Source organism: Staurois parvus, unplaced genomic scaffold (genome assembly GCF_062004578.1).
Source record: "Staurois parvus isolate SC_StPar_1 unplaced genomic scaffold, SC_StPar_1.0 ptg000288l, whole genome shotgun sequence".
In the NCBI taxonomy this organism is placed as follows: Eukaryota; Metazoa; Chordata; class Amphibia; order Anura; family Ranidae; genus Staurois; species Staurois parvus.
The window spans coordinates 1,060,812-1,083,860 of record NW_028318084.1 but is presented as its reverse complement, the minus strand read 5'-3'; the positions used below and the strand labels follow the sequence as shown (position 1 = coordinate 1,083,860).

Sequence of the window (23,049 nt, the reverse complement as noted above, 5' to 3'; positions counted from 1 at the left end):
GAGCTCTTGAATGAAAATATGCCCCATTTATTCCCAGGGTGGAAGAAAAGATGCAAAAAGCAGCACTCTGCTTGAAATGGTATCTACACCACTGTATGTGGACTACACTCCACCTTTCGTAGGAAAAACAGGACATATCCCAAAAGATCTTCTGCCTGTTGAGATGTATGTGGTATATCCTGTATCCTATACAAAGCACCATGATGTCCCCATCCTGTAGTGAGACAAATAATATGTGGGAAGTCACTGACAGAGTTTACACTCAATAAGATATATAGGTCATGTAGATCAGAGGACCATATATCTATTGTCCTGTAACAGTCCACTCACCACCTGTGCTGTGGGTATTAGGAATGAAAGAGATGTCCTTCATGGGTACTGCCATACACGGCCACAGAGGCCAAGGAACCACCGCTGACATCCGCCGATATACCGCGGGTTCCAGCCCCTTCTTGGCGCTTGTGCTGCTCACACTTGCCTCATGGCATGTGAAGATGGCTTCCTCCTTATGGGTCAGCGTGCGTTCCACCTAATGCGCATGACCGGAAGTGACGTATCTGACGTATGACGTCAACGCGTTTCGCCGATGGGCGTATCTCACTCAGCTTCGTCAGGACCCATATGTCCCATATGCCCATATGTCATATTTATATCTGTGTAATAAAGCATAATTTTTGGAAATTTTTCTGAGTGTCACGTTCTGTTCATAATGTAGCCGCTTTCTCTGTGAATTTCTTTTCACGCATCTCATGGGGCCCCCTACGGACCTCGGGCAGTGCCCAAGTTTCCAAATAGTTAGTCCGCCCTGTGCATGAATAAAGTAGTGTCTAAGACAGAATGGGGAAAGAAGGATGTAGTGCACAAAGGTAGATATCACAACACGCAGGAGCCCCAGTGAGAAATGAGCTGGTCATGTCACCAGTACATACAGTAGGTCTTGCAAGTACAGTTCAAAACAATTTTTCCCAATTTAAAATACCCTTGTAACATCCAGAGTAAATTTAATTAAATATAATGATTGGGGGGGGGGATGGGTTGAACCTAAACATCCTGCTTTTGAGATATTAACCCATGACCTAAGGGTTACAGCGAAGCAATTCAATTCTATTTAGTGATCGATTCTGGCATAATATGTCTTTGCACAGCACACTTAAATAAAGACTAACTGGTAAAAGAATGGCAAACAGGAATTTGGCTCCCATGAGCACATGTGCTTTTATTGCAGAAGAATCTAGTTGGTGAATATCTTATGCATTGTATCTTGTTCATGACTGTCTCATGGGTATGCTTTACATTACTATATAGTGGGGGTATTAAATTAAAATTCAAGGACGTCCGGTCACTAAAATTTTTTCTTCTGGCCGAGGTCCAAATAGGGTGTGCCCCCTTATATTAGGTGTAGCCATCAGAGTGCAACTTTACATCCTGTATTCCCAACATATCAGGTGTACTCCTTTTTTTAAATTTGTTGTCCACATCAGAGTGCCCCTTTACATCAGGTATCCGCATCACATTGCCACCTTACATCAGGTATTGCTGTCAGAGTGCCCCCTTACACTCAAAGTACCCAGTTCTATCATATTTTCCCCATTAGAGTGCCCCTTTCCATCGATTGTGCTCGTCAGAGTGCCCCTTAACCTAAAATAAGCGGCTTGCTGATGGGCACATTTTATGTTAAGGGGCACATATTCTATGTTCCCATCTCAGTGCACCTTTAACATTCAATGTGCCCATCAGTGTCCCTGTAATACTACACTCTACCTTGAGGGCAGACAGGAGCTGTACCGGGATCCTTGCTGGATGCTTGTGTACAGGCAGGGAGCCGGAGAGACAATGAGCCGGAAGGGGCGAGGTGCACACAAGTTGTCATGATGACCACCCTGCTCAGCGGCAGATCTGTCATGGTGGGCTGGGCAGCAGCACTTCTGGGGCCATTCGCAGACCGCGGTCCGCCATTTAATGCTCGCTGCTATGTAGTATTTTATAAGTGGTCCCAGCTATTGGTAATATACAGTCTTCTACAAGGTGGAAAATAAAGCCCAAGAAGCAAAATCTTGTATATTTTCTCATACCTTTTTTATTATTCCCATACTGATAGTTCTCTTCAATTTTATTTATTTATTTTTTTACAGCATCCACGGATTTTCAACATTTACAGAAGAGTCCACCATGGCATTGCCTGCCTGTTTCTTCTTAGTATTTGAACACCCAGAGCCAATATTGTTTTCTTTAATCCAGAAGATTCACAATATTACCGGTATTTAGTTCTTGAGGCTTATTTATAGAGGGTTGGGACCAAGTGCTTGTCAGCTGATGTTGTCTGTGAAGACGTCATGGGTGTGCGGCTTTTACTTTGGATCATACTGAGCTGTGTGTGGAGAAGTGAAGTGCTTGGAGGGTTGGCGTGTGCACTTTTCTTTGACTCTGCAAGGTTGTCCTAGTGGTTGTGGAATTTCCATCTCCTAGCATACTGTCTGCTCCACTGGAATAGTATGAGGAACCAAAATGTTCAGTTTGCTGCTGAGGTTGGCTGTCATTCCACTCACACCTGGTGTTGGGGATGCCCCTTCAGCTTGGTTTAGATGCTTCTCCTTTTAGGGTTAACTAGAAGTGTAACTTGATGATCAAAGTTGTAGAACTGGTTTCTGCATTTCTAGTGCTGGATCCACAGCACACTAGTGCAATAGTAAAGTATGTGTGCCAGGAAGTCTGTGGGCTTCAGTCTCCATCTAATGTGCCACAAAATGTATAGTCTTCTCATTTGCTGGATAATCCACTACTTTTATTTTTAAGGATTGCCACATTAAAGTTAAGAATTTTGGTATAGTGTGCTAAAGTTGTTGCTCCAAAGACCTTGTAATGAAGAGTCCTGAACAAAGGTTGAAATGTTAGCCTATTTCAGTGACAGATGCTGGAACTAGTTTTTATGCCTAAGAAAATGCTGAGAACGTGTGTGGAGGTAAAAGAGCTCTTGACCCATGTTCTTGAGTTTTATAATGTTCCCAGAGTGCAGTATCCTAAGTGTGCCTTGTAAGAGGTCTTTAATTTAGATGCAGAAAAATGTTGTAAAAATCACCTGCATAGAAAGCTAACCTGGACAGCATCCAAGGACCCTGGAAGATTAAATAAGTTTTACGTTTAACAAAAAACAATAAATGCACTTTTTTTGCAGATAAAAAAAAAATGTGCATATACTTTTTTTTTTTTTTTTTTGAGGAGCCTGAAAAATATTGCTCTAGCGATTTTTAGCCGATACCTGGTGCCATGCAGGAATCCTGCAGGCCTGTCAATGTATCTGTGATCATACAGCAAGCAGATACACACTGACAGGAAGGATCATGTACTACCACAGAGCTCAGCAGCCCCATGGTTGCTCATTGAGAACTATAAGCCAACAGCCGCAAAGGCTGTCGAAACATGTAGCCTTCCCATTCACCAAATACTGTGAACGAGTGATGAGGCCACTGTTTGTTTTTCTTTTGTTTCTTTTTTTTTTGTTTTTTTCTTTGTGTCCACTAGCGCACACACACACACACACACGGCGGGTCTTTTTGTAACATCTTTCACCCTGAATATGGGTGTGACCGGGGCGGACTGACAATTTGGAAACTCAGGCACTGCCTGAGGGCCTGGGGTCAGTAGGGGGCCCCATGAGATGCCCCTGGTACACTTCTTTTTTTTTTTTTTTTTTTTTTTTTTTAATAGGTTTTTTTGAGTTTGGGAAAGGACACAGGAGCCCCATGATCCCCTATTGCCCGGGGGCCCCATGAGTTGTCGGTCCGCCCCTGGGTGTGACATATTACGCAAGGTAAACTTGTCTTTTAATCACTAGAGCAGGAGCTGGATGGTGGTTGTAGAGAAGGTTTGTGGGATTTGGGTGTCTGTGCCTTGCAAAGACTTGAGGGGTGGCAGTGGAGTACTAGAGTCCTGTGTGATATGAGTCTCAAACGCGTGAGTGGTGAGCTTGAGCAGTTGTGTGTGTGTGTTATGTATACACACCATGTTACCAAAAGTATTGGGACGCCTGCCTTTACAAGCACAATAACTTTAATGGCGTCCCAGTCTTAGCCCACGAGGTTCAATATTGAGTTGGCCCCGCCCTTTGCAGCTATAACAGCTTCAACTCTTCTGGGAAGGCTGTCCACAAGGTTTAGGAGTGTCTCTATGGGAATGTTTGACCATTCTTCCAGAAGCACATTTTGTGAGGTCAGGCACTGAGGCCAGATGAGAAGGCCTGGCTCGCAGTCTCCACACGAATTCTTCCCAAAGATGTTCTATCAGATTGAGATCAGGACTCTGTGCAGGCCAGTCAAGTTCCTTCACTCCAAACTGGCTCCTCCATGTCTTTATGGACCTTGCTTTGTGCACTGGTGTGCAGTGATGTTGGAACAGGAAGGGGCCATCCCCAAACTGTTCCCACAAAGTTGGGAGCATGAAATGGTCCAAAATGTCTTGGTTTGCTGACGCCTTAAGACTTCCCTTCACTAGAACTAAGGGGCCAAGCCAAACCCCTGAAAGACGACCCCACAACGTAATCCCCCTCCACTAAACTTTTTACACTTGGCACAATGCAGTCAGGCAAATGCCGTTCACCTGGCAACCTCCAAACCCTGACACATCCATCGGATTGCCAGACAGAGAATCGTCATCACTCCAGAGAACGTCTCCACTGTTCTAGAGTCCAGTGGCGGTGTGCTTTAAACCACGGCATCCGACGCTTTGCATTGCACTTGGTGATGTAAGGATGGGATCCAGCTGCTTGGCCATGAAAACACATTCCATGAACCTCTCTATGAACTGCTGCTCTGCTAATCTGAAGGCTACATGAAGTTTGGAGGTCTTTCAGCAATTGCGCTGACCCAAATCTGTTATTTTACGTGGCCTACCACTTCATGGCTGAGTTGCTGCTGTTCCCAGTTGCTTCCACTTTGTTGTAATACCACTAACAGTTGACTGTGGAATATTTAGTAGCAAGGAAATTTCATGGATAGACTTGTTGCACAGGTGGCAACCTATCCTGGTACCATGCTTAATGCACGGACCTCCTTTGTAGAAGCAGTCAGCACGCCTAGGTGCCTGATTGTACACACCTGTGGCCATGGAGGTGATTGGAATACCTGAACCCAATGATTTTGAGGGGTATCCCAATGCTTTTGGCAATTTGTGTGTGTGTGTGTGTGTGTGTGTGTGTGTGTGTATAAATATAAATTTTAGTTTTCTTTCTGTTTCCTTTTTATTGTAGGCATTCCAGTTGTTTCAATGGAGCAAGCACCACTGCTCGAGTTGCTTATTGACCTAAAACTTAAACAACCAGGAGTCCATAGAGAAATCCAGTTTGTTGTGGTATGTTTCCCTACAGGAATTGGCTAGAAATCTCAACAGGGATAATACAAAAAAATTTGTTAATGTTCTAACTCTTTCCAATTCATGCCCCCCCCCCCCCCCAAAGTCTATTTTGCCAGTTCCCCCCCAGTGTCAGAAAGCCTGCTGCAGTCCTGCTATAAATTGCTGATGGCCATCATTACTAGTAAAAAATAAAAAAAAAATTTATCAAAAACATGTAGCAGAATACATTTTGGCACTTATGACGACATTTGGTTTTTTTAGTTTTTTTTTATTTATTTTTTTCTTACTGGACATATTTTATTAGCAAAAATGATTTTTTTTTTTTTGTGTGGGGTTTTTTTTTTCTCTCAATTGTTGTATATGTGTATGTGTATATGTGTGTGTGTGTGTGTGTGTATATATATATATATATATATATATATATATATATATATATATATATATATATATATATATATATATATATATATATATATTTTTTTTTTTTTTTTTATCTAAATGGCAGAAAAAATTAAAAATGCACAGGTGATCAAATACCACCAAAAGAAAACTCTATTCATGGCGAAAAAAGGACATCAATTTAATTTGGGTGCAGCAATGCATGACCTTGCAATTGTCAGTTAAAATAATGCAGCGCTGTAATGCAATACATGGCCTGGTCAGGAAGGGGGGGTAAATCCTCTGGAGGGCAAGTGGTTAAACAGGTCTTCCAAACGCCAATAATTGTATATTTAGAAATATCCCCTTCAGCAGACTGAAAAATTCAAAAGGGGTAATGTAATCCCTATATTAAAAAAAAAAAAAAAAATATATATATATATATATATATATATATAGCACTGCAGATACTCGGCTGTATGCGCGTACCTCCCATATGGGCAGGCAGTTACTGAACGGCAAGGAGATTAACTATAAGCGTGCTCACCAGTGCCGTGGCAGTTCATTGGGAACTACAAGGAGTCTGCTGTGGTGGCAGATGAAACGTGTAGTTTTGTTCATTCACAAGTCTTTTTAAAATTCACAAAACGCTCTTTTTAAATGGTGACAAGTGTGGGGAGAAGATCTCCCACCTGCCATCACGAGGGGGCAGGGGTAGAGAAGGTGTAGGAGCTTGCCCATGTTATATGTTCCACCCTAAAAATGTTTTATTTGTCAAAGCTTAAAGGATAAGTTCACCTTACAGACAAAAATAATAAATGCACATTTTTACAGGTAAAGTGCAGTTATTTTTGTCTACAGGAGCCTGGAAAGCATTGCACCAGTGATCAATAGATTGCTGATGCCATGCAGGTCTCCTGCAGACCTGTCAGAATATCTGCTTGCTGTATGGGATGTATGGCCAAACAGATATTCTGACAGCTTCAATTACCTACCACGGCACTCCACAACACAGTGGTAGTTCATTGAAAACTAGAAACTGACAGCTGCTAAGGCTCTCGGGACCAGGGGCGGACTGACCATTTGGAAACTCGGGCACTGCCCGAGGGCCCAGGTCAGTATGGGGCCCCATGAGATGCCCCTGGTACCTTTTTCATAGGCTTTTTTGAGTTTGGGCAAGGACACAGGGGCCCCATGATCCCCTATTGCCCGGGGGCCCCATGAGTTGTCAGTCTGCCCCTGGTAGGGACTTGCAGTTCACTCATTCAATAAGTCTGTGAATGAATGATGCAGCCATGTGGGTGGAGCCCCGCACGGCCGCACTGTTTTCAAATTTGACAGTACAGGGAGAAGTCTCCCTGTACTATCTGCCAGAGGTAGGGGGCGGTGGTTGCAGTTATGGGAACATGTTACATGTTCCACCCTAAAAACGGGGGGAGGGGGGTGACATGTAACATGTTCCAAAGGTGAACTTGTCCTTTAGTGGTTTACTAATAATACGTTTAAGGAATAGGCAAGGGCGGACTGACAACTCATGGGGCCCCCGGGCAATAGGGGATCATGGGGCCCCTGTGTCCTTGCCCAAACTCAAAAAATCCTATGAAAAAGGTACCAGGGGCATCTCATGGGGCCCATACTGACCTGGGCCCTCGGGCAGTGCCTGAGTTTCCAAATGATCAGTCCGCCCCTGACTGCATCAATGAATCAATCATAATATCAAAACCGGGGATGTAGACCAACTGTCAGTGAGCGATAAAGGAGATCTAGGATACAGAAGTGCTGGAATAGAGGCGTCTGAGGGCAGGGGGTCTCTGCTGAGCCTGTGTTTTTGTGTTTTTTTTTTTGTGTTTTTTTTTTTTTTTGTGTTTTTTTGTTTTTTTTTTGTTTGTTTTTGTTTGTTTTTGTTTGTTTTTGTTTGTTTTTGTTTGTTTTTGTTTTTTTGTTTTTTTTTGTTTTTTTTTGTTTGTTTTTTTTTGTTTTTTTTTTTACTGAAGGTAGTTTTACATTGGTAAATACTAGCAATTGCAAAGGTTTTTCTAAGCGGTCAAAAGAACTTTTTCTGTTGCTGACGCTGCTCTACTGTAATTTCCCGCACACTCCCAGAGTGCCCTTTTTTAGATGATTTCTATGGAGATTTAGGTCATTATTTTAATGTAAGTATTATATGAATTAACTTTTTTTTTTTTTTTTTTCTCATCAGTCTCTTCCAGGTTGCATGGACCATTGTTATGTACTGAACAGTAGATGTGAAAATGGAAGTGCTGTAATGGGTGCAGTGGTCAGCAAAATACCTTTCACACACCACAGTCATGTGCCATTCATCCTGGAAATTTTACGATATCAAGCCGCGTACAGTACTTTGCTCAGAAGCTGTTTATCTGAGACAATGAACCCTAAAGGTAAGTCTATTCTGCTTCTCATTACAACCTTTATCCAGGAAAAGACTGGGTACACCTCTCCAGGGGCGGACTGACCATTCAGGTACTTGGGAACTGCCCGAGGGATCAGGGTCAGTAGGGGGCCCCATGAGATGCCCCTGGTACTTTTTTTTTTTTTTTTTTTTTTTTTTTTTTTTTTTCACCTTCTTTGAGTGTGGGTGAGGACACAGGGGCCCCATGATCCCCCTATTGCCCGGGGGCCCCATGAGTTGTCAGTCCGCCCCTGCACCTCTCATAAGAGAAATATGAGGGCTGTCATTACTCCGCTTCTTTTCAAAATGTTAGCTGCCGGTCCCTATCCGGCTTCAGTGCTCCTGAGTCTTAAACCTAAAATAAGAATGTAGCAAATGAGTTTAAATCTTTATATATTGTTCCAAGTCAGGGACTTCCAGCTCTTTCACATGGAGGGGGGGGCAAAAACAGGATGCAGTTTTGCTGCCATCCCAGTTGCCCTTCTGAATACTAACATTACTGCCAGACAGGGCTGTACACATGCCATGGCCGTGATGCTGAGCTTTGCGACTGCAGAAATTTTAATTTGGTCTTTGCCTATTGAGATCAGTGGGGCCACAATGCAACTACAAACTAAACTTTTGGCTTGCAGTTGCATCACAGTCCTGCGATTTTTGTAAAATTGCCAATTAATTAAAAACAAAATGTGTATCGGGAGGTTTCAGTACCACCTTCTGAATGCCTGCCAGCCACTGCTATACCACTCTCTGAAAAGTGATCCACTAGTTACTTTTCAGAGGGCAGTAAGCATTGCTGCCAGTGTGAAGGAGCCCAACAAGCATTGAAGCCAAAGCCTCTGCATAACGGCCAGATTGTTGGCTTCTTCAGAAGGAAAGGTATTGAGAAAGAACTAAAGACTCAAATAGTTCCTAATCTGACTGTAAATGTACAGGAAAAAATAGAAAATCTATTCTGAGTGGAATATATAGGCTACTAGTGCTCAGCATCTCATACAAATGCTGTTTTTACCTGGCTGTCCTTGGTTTCAGTACAGTCATTGACCCAGAAAAGGTTTGCAGAAAGCCTGTGATGGGAAAAGAAAACTAGAGCTCTGGCTGTAAAGGAGATTAAAATATATTAGTATGCACTAGTTCATTTTTCCCAAATGGCACTGAAAATCAAATGGTAAGAAAAAAAGAAATCAAGTAAGGGAAATCTTCTTGGTTTTTAGGTTTAACCCTTAGACTGACAATGGTGTGACACGTCATACCAATCAAAGGGTTCAAACAAGCCGACCGCTGCAAAGGCTTTGGACTTTTCTGGTAGAACTTTAGAGCCACTTTTACGGGGCACAGTGGGGTTGATTTTACAAAAGCTGGAGAACGCAAAATCTGGTGCAACTCTGCATAGAAACCAATCCGCCTCCAGGCTTGTGTGTGGTTTTTTTTTTGTTGTTTTTTTTTGTTGTTTTTTTTTGTGAGTGCTTAAAGCGATACTAAAGGTTCAGGGTTTTTTTTTTTTTTTTTTTTTGGGGGGATGTTTTTATTTATATATATATATATATATATATATATATATATATATATATATATATATATATATATATATATATATATATATATTTCATACCTGCTGTATGCAGTGGTTTTGAGTACCCTGTTGGCACTCCTGGCTCCTCCTTTCTGTCGGGTGCCCCCATAGCAAGCAGCTTGCTATGGGGGCACCCGAGCAGGCTGTTCCCAAGCTGCTGCTCCGTGTGTCCATTCACACATGGATCTGTGGCTTGGCCCCACTCCTTCTCTCTCCTCATTGGCTGACTGGCTGTTATTGATAGCAGCAGGAGCCAATGGCTCACGCTTGCTGTCTCAGCCAATGAGGAGGCAGAGACCCGGGACAGCCAAGACTGTTGAGCACATCGATGGATCGCGATAGGGCTCATGTAAGTATTGAGGGGGCTGGGGGCACTGCTGCACACATGCATAGAATACATGAAGGTAAAAAACTTTTGAGCCTTCGCAATCACTTTAATTGAACAAGTTGAGTTAGAAGCTGATTGACTACCATACACAACTGCACCATATTTTGCACTCTCCAATTATAGTAAATCAGCCCCACCATGTGCACCCCCCCCAGTCTGCCTCTTGTTATTTCAGGGGTCTCTTGTCTTCCCCAGGAGCCTGGGAGCACAACAAACTGAGGCATCATGGACGCTATGTGCAGCGCGGTCTGGAGGGGTGGTCAGGTTATTTGATGTTAGTTCACCTTTTTCATGATAAAGGTCAACTTACACTTTAAGGATTGCATGTAGTGCAAAATGAATTCAGACTTGCAGGTATTTGATCACCTATAGAGATTCTGCCATGGACATACCAGTAATCATTGAAAATGGAGGTTTAGCTGAGTCACTGGTTAGGGGCCACAAATTTAAACCACCACCTAAGATATATATTTTATTTTATTTTTTTGCAGATCATAAAAGCGTACTTCACTTCGAAATCTCCCTGCAAAAAGACTTACAAATTAGTGTTTCTTTTCAGAATCCCAGGGGTGGAAGTCTTATGTGTGGTATGTGTTTATGGAAGAACAAAAAATGAAATGTCTCCTATATCCTAAAATGTTGCCGTGTTGTAAAGTATAACTTATCTTGCTTCCTATTGTATAAAATGTGATGTGGAAGTTGCTGCGCATGTTGCCATGTTGTAAAGCAAACCTATGTTTGTGTTAAGTGCAGTTGTCGTCGAAGTCTTGAGCTCAAGGAAATTAATGAGCACCCTGTATACCAGCTCTTCTGACCCTCCCTTGCCTTGCAACAGTGAATTTATCGTAAAGATTCTGGAATGGTAAGCTGGAATGTTGTTTGTTTTTTGTTGGTTTGGTTTTTGTTGGTTTGGTTTTTGTTGGTTTGGTTTTTGTTGGTTTGGTTTTTGTTGGTTTGGTTTTTGTTGGTTTGGTTTTTGTTGGTTTTTTGCAGAGCCAAAAATGCTAAACTATATACAATAGTCAATGCATGCACATATGGGCATACTGGGGCATGTAACGTAAAATGGTGTTGCATACAGCCAGCTGTACAAATGAATTGTAGAATATGCATATTTGTTCCTATGGGATCAACTGAGCTTGCACCATTACAAAATCTTGTTTTTTGGAAACCGGTTGAATAGCCTGTCAAAAGTTCAACTAAAAATACGGCTTTGTTGCAATATTAATCTTTAACCACTTGCCCTCCTGAGGATTTACCCCCCTTCCTGACCAGTCCTTTTTGCTATACAGCGCTGCACTATTTCAACTGGTAATTGCGCGGTCATGCAACGCTGCACCCAAACAAATGTTGTGTTTTTTTTCACATAAATAGAGCTTTCTTTAAGTGGTATTTGATCACCTGTGTGCTTATTATTTTTCACGCTCAGGGGCGGACTGACCATTTGGAAACTCGGGCACTGCCCGGGTCAGTAGGGGGCCCCATGAGATGCCCCTGGTACCTTTTTCATAGGCTTTTTGCGTTTGGGCAAGGACACAGGGGCCCCATGATCCCCTATTGCCCGTGGGCCCTATGAGTTGTCAGTCCGCCCCTGTTCACGCTATAAACAAAAACAATATTTTCTCATTTCTGTCATAAAAAATATCCAAAAAACCCATTTTGTCATACCACCATAGACCAAAATTTATTCTATGTTTTTTGTACAAAAAATCCCAGTAAGTGTATATTGATTGCTTTATGTGAAAGTTATAGCGTCTACGAACTATGGTATAGATACTGCAATTTACACAGCTTTTACTTTCTGACTGCCCATCACATTTCTTGAGGTGCTAAAATACCAGGATAGTACAAACACCCCCAAATTACCCTTTTCGTAAGGTAGACACCCTAAGCAATATGCTGAGAGGCATATTAAGTCCATGGAAGATTTATTTGGAATTACACCCCAAAATACATTCTGCTTCTTCTAAGTATGGGGATACCACAGGTGAGACTTTTGGGGGGCCTAGCCACATAGAGGAGCCTGAAATCCAATGACCACTTTGAAACTGATAGGTAGTGAGAAAGTGAAATGAGGAAGTTATGCACCTTCAAGCTTTCAGAGGCCCTGACATGCCAGGATAGCACTAAATTACCCCTTTTTGGAAAGTGGACACCCCAAGGAATTTGATAAGAAGCACGGTGAGTATTTTGCAGCTCTCATATTTTTTTTTTTTCTCACAAAGTTTTGAAATATATAAAATCAAGAAAAAATGTTTGTTTTTCTTTCTTTTTTCAAAAACTTGTGGCAACAAACGAGATCTGCAAAATACTCACCGTGCTTATCAAATTCCTTGGGGTGTCCACTTTCCAAAAAGGGGTCATTTGGGGGGTTTGGTGCTATCCTAGCATTTCAGGGCCTCCGAAACTGTGATCGGTAGTCAGGAAGTGTAATGAGGAAATAAATCCCTTTTTAAAAGCCTGATGGTGCTTATTGCATTTTGGGGTCCTGTACTTGAATAGACTGCCAAAACATCTCTCACATGTGGTACCCCCATACTCTGGAGACGTAGCGGAATGTATTTTGGGGAGTAATCCCACATATACCCATGACATGTGTGAGCAATAAATCATTTAAGTGACAATTCTGTGTAAAATACTTTTTTTTTTTTTTTTTTTTTTTTTTTTATTTTCCAAAAACTTGTGGTAAAATAAATTCTTCTATTGACTCAACATGCCTCTCGGCAAATAGTTTAGGGTGTCTACTTTCCAAAAAGGGGTAGTTTTGGGGGGTGGGGTCATTCTATGCCCAGCATTAGAAGTTTATGCCACACATCACTCACTCTTCTAACCACCTGAAGACCAAGCCTTTTCTGACACTTTGTTGACATGAAGAAAAATCTGTATTTTTTGCTAGGAAATTACTTTGCTTTAAAAAAAATATATATGTTTGGGTGTTCAGACACTCTAGTGAATAAAATGGTGGGTGCTGCAATTTGTTGTTATAGTACTTGCGCAGTGTTTTTTTTTTTTTTTCCAACAAATTTTGTGTTTTGAAAAATCACTTTTTTGTATTTAAAGAGCTATCACCCCCCCCCCCCCCCAGGTACAAATCATTAGTAAGACCTCATCTGGAATATGCAGTTCAATTTTGGGCACCAATTCACAAAAAGAACATTGGGGAACTGGAGGAAGTGCAGAGAAGGGCAACCAAACTGATAAGAGGCATGGAGGAGCTCCACTATGAGGAAAAATTAGAGGAACTGAATGTATTCTCTTGAAGAGCAGATTAAGGGGGATATGATCAACGTGTGTGTGTGTGTGTGTGTGTGTGTGTGTATATACATCAATGGTTCATATAGTGAACTCAGTGTAGAGTTATTCACCTTGAGGTCATCACACAGGACAAGGGGCACTATTTATGTCTGGAGGAAAACAAATGTATTCCACATTTTCACAGCTCTTACTGTGAAGAAACCTTTCCATGTTTGGAGATTAGACTCCCTCAAGAGTGGGTTCTGACCAGCTCAGTGGATTGCTTTAAAAAAGGCCTGGATTATTTTCTAGATACACAGAATATAACTGGTTACTAACATTTTTATAGGTAAAGTTGATACAGGGAATATCAGATTCTCGGGGGATCAGGAAGGAATTTTTTTTTCCCCTGCGGGAGTAAATTGGTTTGTGCTTTGCTGGGTTTTCCGCCTTCCTCTTGATCAACTGTAGGTGTAGGATTATGACTTTTTTTTTTTTATATAAATGAACTGGATGGACTTTTATCTTTTTTCAGCCAGACTAACTGCCTGCACATCGCTGGATCGTGATGGAGCTCAGGTAATTATTAGGGGGGCTGCTGCACACAAAAGGTTAGAATGCATGAAGGTAAAAAGCCTGGACACTTTAAATCTGTAGCTTTCACTGAAATAATACCTGGTGATCCTCGATGGCAACACTCTGCCCTAAATGGTCCCCTGCACTTACCCTGTCATAGATGGGCATTTTAACACACATAATACATTTTCCACTGTTTGTCACCATAAGGAAAGCAACTCTAAGAAATGCTATGCAGTTGTCTCCATGCATGTTCTCCAGTGCCAAGTAATGGCATACCTCCCAACTTTCTGAGATGGGAATGAGGGATACCTATAAGCAAATGTGTGTATTCATGGGACACACCCTTACAAGAGAAAAAAAATTTGTGGGATTAACCATTTTTTGTGCAAACATTTTTCTTGTGTTTCTTTTTTTTTTTTTTTTTTTCTTACCACTACTATTCCTTTTATATTGGCTTCTGAAATAAACTATTCTTCCAATTTCTAAATTGTTGGATTTGTACAACACTGTAAAACACTAATGAAATATAAATAGTGCAATTTTTATATACAGCTTTATAGATTAGACCCAATAGAGGGACTTTTTTTCAAATGGGGACAGTTGGGAGCTATGTTGATGGCTTCAAAGAGTATTCAGGAATTCAACAGCAAGCATATGCAGCAAAAGGGTACAAGAAAAGTGAAAACCGTTTTATGGAAACCATTTATTTTACAAAGTCTATTTTATTAACTTTGTAGAGAATAAAAAGTGTACAAAGCCGCCTCTGGGCATTCTGTGTCTCAAAATATACATAAAGCATAAGTTGCATGAGACAACCATAGCAAACGCATAATAACCCACAAACTATCCGTTCGATTCCACGGAATGAAGAACAGCAGGATATGATGTACCTTTCTCTAATATTCCATCCATCCCTCCCTAACTGAAAGAGGGGGATTTTCCTAGGCAAGGATACTTGTGTCACACATCCCAGGGGGTTTCAGGACACTCCTCGCAGTCAATCAGTCTCGCGCATGTGCAACGACACTTCAGCAGGGACCTGACTTATCAGGAAGTGACAGCAGATTCCTAAATCCAAAATAATGGTACATGAATATTGTATGCTTTTAAGGTGAAAAAAAAAGCTTTCTACGGTCTATGCCCCTTCCCCACCTTACCTGCCATCACTCTTGGTCAGAGCTGTAGCTATCGGCAGCCCTGCACTGCACTCCCTCTTCCTGTATTCACGAGCTTGGCTGAGGAAAATGGGGCAGAGTCGAGCAAGTGTGTGTGTGTCTATAGGCGCACACAGCCTGGCTCTGCATCAATCCCACACAAGTGCTCCCATAGCAAGTGGCTTGCTATGGGGTCACTCAGAGAAGGGGAGGCTAGAGTGCCAGCAGGAGACCCCAGAAGAGAAGGTTCAGGGCAGGTAAGTATAACAACATGTATTTTAATAAAAAAAATAAATAACTTTTACAATTTTGCTTTAATCCTAAATTCTTTCTTTCATCTTCAATTTTTCAGTTGTATGTCAATTCCCATCACTATGAGAGCCATCTTCAAGAAGGTGTGCAAAGAGAAAGTTGCTGAAATGGAAATGCCATACTCAATAGGTGACGAAGGTTTATCTTTAAGACTTAAGACTGAATTTCGCCTGAATTTGGGAAATGATCCAGTGGGCAACAAAGAACTAGAACAGCAAACCACTCATGGTAAAAATGTTCTTTGCCCAGACTATGATCACAATGGGGAACTGTTCCCTGAAACCAATGGCACCATTCATTCTGTTGATTCATATGGGTCTAGCCCATGCCATGCTCAAGAATCTAATTCTAGCTTTACTGAACAGGTATATTATAACTTTACAGAAGTTAGCCCTACTGTTGTAGAAGAGCCAAGTTCTACAGAAGTTAGCCCTACTGTTGTAGAAGAGCCAAGTTCTACAGAAGTTAGCCCTACTGTTGTAGAAGAGCCAAATTCTACAGAAGTTAGTCCTACTATTGTAGAAGAGCCAAGTTCTACAGAAGTTAGTCCTACTGTTGTAGAAGAGCCAAGTTCTACAGAAGTTAGTCCTACTATTGTAGAAGAGCCAAATTCTACAGAAGTTAGTCCTATTGTTGTAGAAGAGCCAAGTTCTACAGAAGTTAGTCCTACTGTTGAAGAGCTAAATTCTACAGAAGTTAGTCCTACTGTTGTAGAAGAGCCAAATTCTAGCCTTGCTGAAGAGTCCTGCTCAAGCCTTACAGACGATCGGAATTCTGTTACTGCACAGGAGCTCAGCCCAATCTTGGCAGAAGGCCCCAGTCCCAATATAGGTGACAATTCAAGCTCCAGTATCACAGGAGAGCTAAGCTCAAGCATAGCAGAAGAACTGAGCATGAGTTTATCAGGTTTTGCCATGCCTCGATCTGTTCCTGAACAGGAAATGGATGAAAGCTACTGAAAACAGTCTGTCTTGATTGGTTCCTATGAATGTTCTAAATACAATCATGCATAAAAATCTGAGTTGTGTGGTTTTAATGGCGCATAAGAGTAGCCTAGCCTTAGTAATTTACAAATAACCAGACTTTCAGTGACAAGAAACCTGTAAATTTTGTGGAAGAATTTCATTGTTATGCAGTTCATTGGGGTTCTGATAAGCTGATTGAAGATCCCTTTGTACATTCATCTTCAGTGTCACCCAAACATTGACCATTGGCATGGTGGTGGTTATTGAATAATTGGTATACCTCTCCTAAATAAACCTGTTTTGAGAAAACATGTATGGTACCAGGCCATCATGCTCATCCTAACCAAGTTTACCGTGCTGAGGTTTGGATGTTATGTGGACTTGGTACAGTGGATGTTTTGTCCTATTCATGACAAGTACTTGGGTTGGAGACGATCAAGGAACAAATATTTTTAGAAGCATTTAAAAAATGGCAACACAAATATTTTTCTATATTCCTTTTCCCTCTCAAAAAAATTATCATGAGAGCTTGCACACAGGTATAATAATGTTGCCACAGCAACCATACAAATACTCTTTGCCATCATGACAAAGGAAGGCTGTCATAGGTCAAAAATGACTGCTGGATGATTTGCTCTCAGACACTTGTTATTAAAAGTCCAATTTATTTTTCAGCATTTAAACAATAAAAAGTTGCTGAATATGCATCTTAAGTTAAAGTGGTTCTAAAGGGTGAAGGTGTTTTATGGGACGTGTAGTTTTTTTTTTATAGAATGCGTGAAGGTAAATGTTCAGTCACCCAATACCGCCCCCCCCCCCCCCCAATACTTATCTGAGCCTGGTCCCATGATGTGCATGAGTGCAGAGGCTCTCCCGGGTCTCTCTCCTCACTGGCTGAGACAATCTCAGCCAGTGAGCATGGAGTTGTGGGTGGGACTGAGCCATGCTCTGTGCGTCCCATATACAGTGGGGATCGAAAGTTTGGGCACCCCAGCTAAAAATTTATATTAATGTGCATAAAGAAGCCAAGGAAAGATGGAAAAATCTCCAAAAGGCATCAAATTACAGATTAGACATTCTTATAATATGTCAACAAAAGTTAGATTTTATTTCCATCATTTGCACTTTCAAAATAACAGAAAACAAAAAAATGGCGTCTGCAAAAGTTTGGGCACCCTGCAGAATTAATATCTTGTACTGCCCCCTTTGGCAAGTATCACAGCTTGTAAACGCTTTTTGTAGCCAGCCAAGAGTCTTTCAATTCTTGTTTGAGGTATCTTTCCCCATTCTTCCTTACAAAAGTCTTCCAGTTCTTTGAGATTTCTGGGCTGTCTGTCACGCACGGCTCTTTTAAGGTCTATCCATAGATTTTCAATTGTGTTGAGGTCAGGAGATTGTGAAGGCCATGGCAAAACCTTCAGTTTACGCCTCTTGATGTAATCCCCCATGGATTTCGAGGTGTGTTTAGGATCATTATCCATTTGTAGAAGCCATCCTCTCTTTAACTTCAGCTTTTTCACAGATGGCATCAAGTTACCATCCAAAATTTGCTGAAATTTTATTGAATCCATTTTTTCTTCTACTCGTGAGATGTTCCCTGTGCCACTGGCTGCAACACAACCCCAAAGCATGATTGATCCAACCCCATGCTTAACAGTTGGACAGAGGTTCTTTTCATTAAATTCTGTGCCCCTTCTTCTCCAAACGTACCTTTGCTCATTCTGGCCAAAAAGTTCAATTTTAACCTCATCGGTCCACAGAACTTGTTTCCAAAATGCATCAGGCTTGTCTATATGTTCATTTGCAAAGTTCAAACGATGATTTTTGTGGTGAGGACGTAGAAGAGGTTTTCTTCTGATGACTCTTCCATGAAGACCATATTTGTACAAGTATCTCTTTATATTGGAATAGTGTACCACAACTCCAGTGTCTGCCAGATCTTTCTGGAGGGATCGTGCAGTCAAACGTGGATTTTGAATTGTTTTTCTCACAATCCTGCGAGCTGTTCTGTCTGATATTTTTCTTGGTCTTCCAGATCTTGCTTTAAATTCCACTGTTCCTGATGACTGCCATTTCTTAATTACATTCCGAACAGAGGATATTGACATCTGAAAACGCTTTGCTATCTTCTTATAGCCTTCTCCAGCTTTGTGAGCATCAACTATTTTCAGTTTCAGTTTTCTAGACAACTGCTTAGAAGAACCCATGCTGCTTATTGTTGGGGCAAGGTCAGATGAGTCTGGGCATTTAAAACCTTTGAGACTGACATCACCTGGTCTTCCCAGACGATGATTGAGAACAATCCATGACACTGGCAGGTCTCAGCTTTGCAAAGGGGGCAGTGCATGCTATAAATTCTGCAGGGTGCCCAAACTTTTGCAGACGCCATTTTTTTGTTTTCTGTTATTTTGAAAGTGTAAATGATGGAAATAAAATCTAACTTTTGTTGACATATTATAAGAATGTCTAATCTGTAATTTGATGCCTTTTGGAGATTTTTCCATCTTTCCTTGGCTTCTTTATGCACATTAATACAAATTTTTAGCTGGGGTGCCCAAACTTTCGATCCCCACTGTACATACGGAGGCGGCTCAGGAGTGAGCAGTTTGCACTGAGGGCACTTAACAGGAGCGAGGGGCAAGAACTGCTCGTGGGGGACCCAAAAAAGGAGGATCAGGCCTGCTTGCTCTGAGAGCACTCCGCAGGGGGTAGGGGCCAGAAGCGCCCAAGGGGGACCCGGGAAGAGCAGGTAAGTATGACATGTTGTTTAAAAAGACAATCTGTACCTTTTTAGAACCACTTTAAGTTTCCATATCCAACTACTTTACTAAGTATTTCTTGAAAAGGGACAAGTCTATGTGTAGCAGCCAGTGACAGTATAATCTGAATTACTGTACATTTGTACAGTCAGAATTTTTGTGTGAAATTTCTTTAGTGTAAAACTAGCTTTTGCAGGCCCTAGTTCTAAAATGGAACATAGGTTAACGGTTTCTCAGAAAGGGATACCATACCTGAGAACAATAATCTACAGACTGCAGTCAAAAGGCTTAATGCATAACTGTTTTCATAAACTGCCTACTTTTTACAAATGTATATATTGCGGTTATTAGGCCTCATTCGCAGAATAACTGATGTCTCTGCAAGTGAAATCTGCATGTCAGTTTCCATCAGTTTTTTTGCATGCTTCAATGAGTGTTATACATGTTGGAGGTTTCTGCACAGAAAAAAAAATCTGCATGTGATGCTAGTGTTGTGGCATGAACAGGGCACATAGAGAATAATAGATGTCTTGTGTTCTTGCAGAACGTGTGCAGAAAAACTGATGTCTCTGTACCATGTTGTGAATGAGCCCTTAAAGCCGAACTGTTAGTTTTAAATCGGATAAATACATCCCAGCTGTGTCAAAAAAAAGTTTGCAAAATGTTAGTTGGCTTTCTTTAGAAAGCCAGTCCTCCGCCAGCATGCTGCAGGGAAGGAATCTGTGGAAACAGGGATTTTTCTGCAGAGGTCCAACACACCTCTGCTGAGTCAAATCTAGAGTCCCCAATCAGCAGGAAGCATGAACTTTGTTGATTACAGAGCTATAGGTTTGAATCGGAATCATGATAGACCTCTACAGACAGACCCCTGGGGGTTTATTTACTAAAGCTGGATAGTCCAAAATCAGACTCCCTTCTCCATAGAAACCAATCCGCTTCTAACCTCAGCTTGTTCAATAAAACCTGGAAGCTGATTGGTTTCTATGCAGAAGGGAGTCTGATTTTGGACTCTCCAGCTTTAGTAAATAAACCCCCTGATGTCATATAGAAAACAAAAGGTCCTTCACTTCTGCAAGCTGGAAAGGAGCAGGCTTTTCTACCAGGGCTGTGACTATTCTCTAAAGAAAATAGACTGCAAGACTTCATACTCCTTTTTTGTTTAAAGCACCAAGAATGTATTTAGTTTAAACTGAAGATAAAATTGGGGACCATTCAACATAGATGGGCAGTTTTAGATTCCAACCAATACTTGGCCAGCAATGTTCCTGGAAAAGAAGTATTTGTAACAACACAGAGGGTCAAGTGAGCTGGGGTGTACAGTTTTAAGACTTTGCTTTTGGAGGTGTTTGAATACCAGGACATCACCAATGCCTCAAATGAAGTATACTGGATGAGTGGAGGTAATCGATTTGTGAAGTGGCCAGAAATTTTATAAGAGGCCCTCCATTCTCAATTTGCATATTGTATTAGATTCCACAAGAAAAGATAAACTGGATTTACAAGCATCCCTTTTACGAAAGTTCTCAACACACACCAACAGAAACAATTGAGTACTGTCCGTGATACTTTTTTTATTTGCAGTAACATACAATTTTGAGGACAAGCTTTTGTGGAATGTCCCCTTCTTAAAGGTCTAAGCAGTACTCAAGTACAATCGACTCAAGCGCACCAGAAATTTACATGAAACCATAAAATTCCAATACCCAATAGTCCCTCGAAGTTCTCCACAGGGCATTAGCATGTTTACTCCCAACGTATATCCTAGGTTGAAACCTGTCTGCAATTAAATTTTCCTTTTCGGCGTCAATTCCATCTACATAACCTTCCTAAAATAAAAGAAATGTAGAAAATGATATCATTGGAACCATACAATAAATGTAAATCCTATGGTCCTCTGCACCCTCCAAAAAAAAAAAAATGTAATTTCCAATTGAAGCTTCATTTCTTACTTTGTATATGACTTGCTGGGCTAGTTTTCCCTACAGCTACATATTGCAAAGCTGAAGCAGAGCTGGAGTTGTGCTAACAATGCAACGTAAGGCCCTGTGGTAAGCAATTTACTTTATATTCGTATCCCCGTCTCAACAAAAACCTTTTGAAGTCTTTATTTTGTGGTAGGAGATCACTATGCACCATGAATGCCAGTGAAAGATTTAGGTATTTAATGTGTGGGGTCAGACATCACAAATCTCAATCACAGTGAGTGGGTGGCACTGGATGGAGCAAACTTTCCACTTAAAGGCATGTTCACATTCTTGAAGGGCAGTTATCTTTCAAGTGTATGGTCACCTTATAAGTTAAAAATTGAAGGAAAGCCGAGGGCTGGGCCCACAGATTCAGAGGGTACATGATGCTACACAGACAGCGGTTCTTTTAAAACAATTACGTTTATGTTCACATTAAAAAAAAAAATCTGTATTTTTGCTAGGAAATTGAAGTGAACACCTCAAACGCAATTTTTTTTTTTTTTTTTGAAAATTATACACTTTTTTTTTTTTTTTTTTTAAATGCACAAAAACACAATATATTGGCCAATTATTTGGTAAGCTATAAAAGATGATACTATGCTGAGTAAATGGATACCAAACATGACATGCTTTAAAATTACGCATGCCCTGTGCAATGGCGACAATCTTCATACAATTTTAATATCTATAGGCAACGCTTTGTAAATCTAACATAGTAGCTTGTAAAGGCTTTTAGAGGAGGGCTAGCGCTATAATTACTGCCCTTGATCTGACGTTTGTGGTGATACCTCACATGCATGGTGCAATCGCTGTTTCCATACTGGCACAAGGTCAACGCTCACATGAAAGCCCATCGCTAGCTCAAAAAAAACGATACCAGGATTACCCTGGTATAACCATTCAAAGTCCAGTAAATTTTTTTTTTTTTCCCCATTCAGCCCACAGGCTGCATAAAGAAGAAATCTCTGCCAGAAAAAGTGTGTGGTATGCCCACCGTTAGAAGTGGGTGGATGCAGGGAGGTATTCTAAGGGTGGGTACACATGAAATGTGCCAACAAATATAAAATATATATGCCGAAGCATAGGAGCCATCCACCCACTGGCCACCCCAGGCCCCCGTGCTTCAGCATGTATGCTCCTTTTTTTTTTTTTTTAACTGCGGATGAAAAATCTCATCCAACAGCACTGCACACACCTACTTATGTCTATTCTGAGAGCAAGACCCTGTTGCGGTCAGAATAAACAAGTCGGTGCTGCAGTTTGAAATGCCTGCAAAGAAATCAACAATGTTTAACACAGTAGCTCAATAAAAACAACTTTATAATTGAAATATCTCTGCAAAGAAAAGTGTGTGGTGGTATGCCCAAAATTAGAAAACCTCCCTTCATCCACCCACGTCTAATGGTGGGCACACATGAAATGTGCCAACAAATATAAAATATATATGCCGAAGTATAGGGGCCATCCACCCACTGGCCACCCCAGGCCCCCATGCTTCAGAGAATATATGCTCTTTTTTTTTTTTTTTTTTTTTTTTTTAACTGCGGATGAAAAATCTCATCCGATACTGCTGCCCACACTGATTTATGTATATTCTGAGAGCAAGTTCCTGTTGCTGTCAGAATAAACTGGTCATTGCTGCAGCTGAAAGCATCCTGCAAACAGAAATGGTTAACAATAAAACAGTAAAAGTAGAATAACAAAAATGACAACAAAGAAAAACTATCTAATTTTTTTTTGTTTTTTAAAACTTTAAACATTTTAAAAACAGATGGTAGGGTCTCTCCAAATGCGATAGCCAATTTCCTGACTACCTAACATCTTTCGAAACCCTGTATAATTGTGCCCTGAACTGTGCCTTGCTGTACCCTATACTGATAGTCCACTAGTGCATGGGTAGCGACAGAAGCAGCCCTTGACGCAGAGGCCAGGTTGGGCAGGACAGGAGGGACACGTTTTCTACAGCCACGACATCTTTTTGGGGGTT

The 23,049-nt window shown here is 41.2% G+C and overlaps 1 protein-coding gene across 1 annotated transcript in view; it reads left to right on the top strand.

Annotated features, from left to right (window-relative positions):
- The window catches only part of LOC149458301 (mediator of RNA polymerase II transcription subunit 1-like), a 48,899-nt gene extending 32,569 nt beyond the window's left edge, over nucleotides 1–16,330 (top strand). Inside the window, exons 12-18 of the mRNA XM_089682388.1 lie at nucleotides 2,133–2,257; nucleotides 5,243–5,343; nucleotides 7,925–8,123; nucleotides 10,584–10,679; nucleotides 10,846–10,954; nucleotides 15,412–15,785; nucleotides 16,089–16,330. Of these exons, the coding sequence (XP_089538514.1) occupies nucleotides 2,133–2,257; nucleotides 5,243–5,343; nucleotides 7,925–8,123; nucleotides 10,584–10,679; nucleotides 10,846–10,954; nucleotides 15,412–15,785; nucleotides 16,089–16,330 (1,246 nt within the window). The remainder of the gene's footprint in view (nucleotides 1–2,132; nucleotides 2,258–5,242; nucleotides 5,344–7,924; nucleotides 8,124–10,583; nucleotides 10,680–10,845; nucleotides 10,955–15,411; nucleotides 15,786–16,088) is intronic.
- The last annotated feature ends 6,719 nt before the right edge of the window (nucleotides 16,331–23,049 follow it).